Source organism: Limulus polyphemus, unplaced genomic scaffold (genome assembly GCF_000517525.1).
Source record: "Limulus polyphemus unplaced genomic scaffold, Limulus_polyphemus-2.1.2 Scaffold9756, whole genome shotgun sequence".
NCBI classification, from domain to species: domain Eukaryota; kingdom Metazoa; phylum Arthropoda; class Merostomata; order Xiphosura; family Limulidae; genus Limulus; species Limulus polyphemus.
In genome coordinates, this window is record NW_013675366.1 from 23,144 (window position 1) to 24,788 (window position 1,645).

The following is a 1,645-nucleotide window of genomic DNA, read 5'->3' on the forward strand; positions in this document are numbered from 1 at the left end:
TGCATCGACAGAGGTGTAACGAATGTTCTGGTACCAAGAACATTAATATCATCCTGCAAAACAAAAGAAATATAACGAATGTTCTGGAACCAAGAACATTAATATCATCCTGCATCGATAGAGGTGTAACGAATGTTCATCGTACCAGAACAGGAATGACGTAACAAGGTCCTCATCATCTGTCCAAAAGTTTCCGTGAAAATTTATATAAACAATATAGACGCCACCCTATGGTTAGTTTTATAAATTATAATAAAAATCACGTGGAAGTAGAGCCCTATTATATATAAAAAAAAACATATTTATAAATACGTAAACTTTGTTAAGTGTTGCGCACGCGCATTGACAGAATGTTTAAGCCAATAGGAATATTAAGAAACTCACAGAATGAACTTTTAAGATCATCCATGTTATTAATTGAAATAAACGTTTACAAAACTTGTTGAACTACACATTTATTTATATTACAGAAAAGTAAATTAAATCATGTACGACATACTACTGCAGATATATTAATCACTTTGAAACTCCCTACAAAAAAATATTTTACATATCGCTCTGCTGTTTAACATTAATGTTATCAGAGAAACGAGGCTTAAGATAGAACTTTAGTAAGTTAACATATATAAAAAAATGGTTCGTTTTGAGACACGATACCACGAGCAGAAGCCTTGCGTCATGATTGTTTGATTTAATGGCGACGTACGTTCTTACAACTTGGTACATCAAAATACAAAGATAAGAATACTGAATATTAAAAAAAAAAACGAAACATGCAAGCTGGTTCATTGAAAACACAGATATCTAAAAAATAAACAGGTTTACCCTAAAATCATTGGTAATGCTTGTTAATGGTCCCGTTCTTCGTTAGACTGTATCTAACTGGTTACAATAAATAACTTTTAAACGACAGTTTCTTCTAGGCTGTGAAACACGTTCTTCTTCTTGCATGTATACAGTAGAGTAACGAGCTGTTTTGTGGAGCTAATTACAGATGACAGCGCCACCGTAACACAACTTGTTGACTTATGATCGTTATTAGGGCGTTTTAATTTTTACGACGCAACAGCGACTAAAAACTCTTGAACCATATCTGAACCTGAAAAAACTCCCTGTGCGCTTATTTAAGCCTAAAAACTCTTGAATCACATTGAACGTGATAAAACTTCGTGTGTTCTTATCTAAGCCTAAAGACTCTTGAACTATATTTGAACTTGAAAAAACTCCCTGTGTGCTTATCTAAGTCTAAAGACTCTTGAACCATATTTGAACTGGAAAAACTCCCTGTGTGCTTATCTAAGCCTAAAAACTCTTGAACTATATTTGAACTTGAAAAAACTCCCTGTGTGCTTATCTAAGCCTAAAGACTCTTGAACCATATTTGAACTGGAAAAACTCCCTGTGTGCTTATCTAAGCCTAAAGACTCTTGAACCATATTTGAACTGGAAAAACTCCCTGTGTGCTTATCTAAGCCTAAAAACTCTTGAACCATATTTGAACTTGAAAAAACTCCCTGTGTGCTTATCTAAGTCTAAAGACTCTTTAACCATATTTGAGCTTGAAAAAACTCCCTGTGTGCTTATCTAAGCCTAAAAACTCTTGAACCATATTTGAACTTGAAAAAACTCCCTGTGTGCTTATCTA

The 1,645-nt window shown here is 33.8% G+C and overlaps 1 protein-coding gene across 1 annotated transcript in view; it reads right to left on the minus strand.

Annotated features, from left to right (window-relative positions):
• The window catches only part of LOC106476077 (rho GTPase-activating protein 32-like), a gene marked incomplete at its 3' end in the record, with an annotated part of 22,987 nt that extends 22,069 nt beyond the window's left edge, over window positions 1-918 (minus strand). Inside the window, exon 1 of the mRNA XM_013936750.2 lies at window positions 826-918. Coding sequence (XP_013792204.2) covers window positions 826-836 — 11 coding nt within the window. The remainder of the gene's footprint in view (window positions 1-825) is intronic.
• Window positions 919-1,645: the final 727 nt, after the last annotated feature.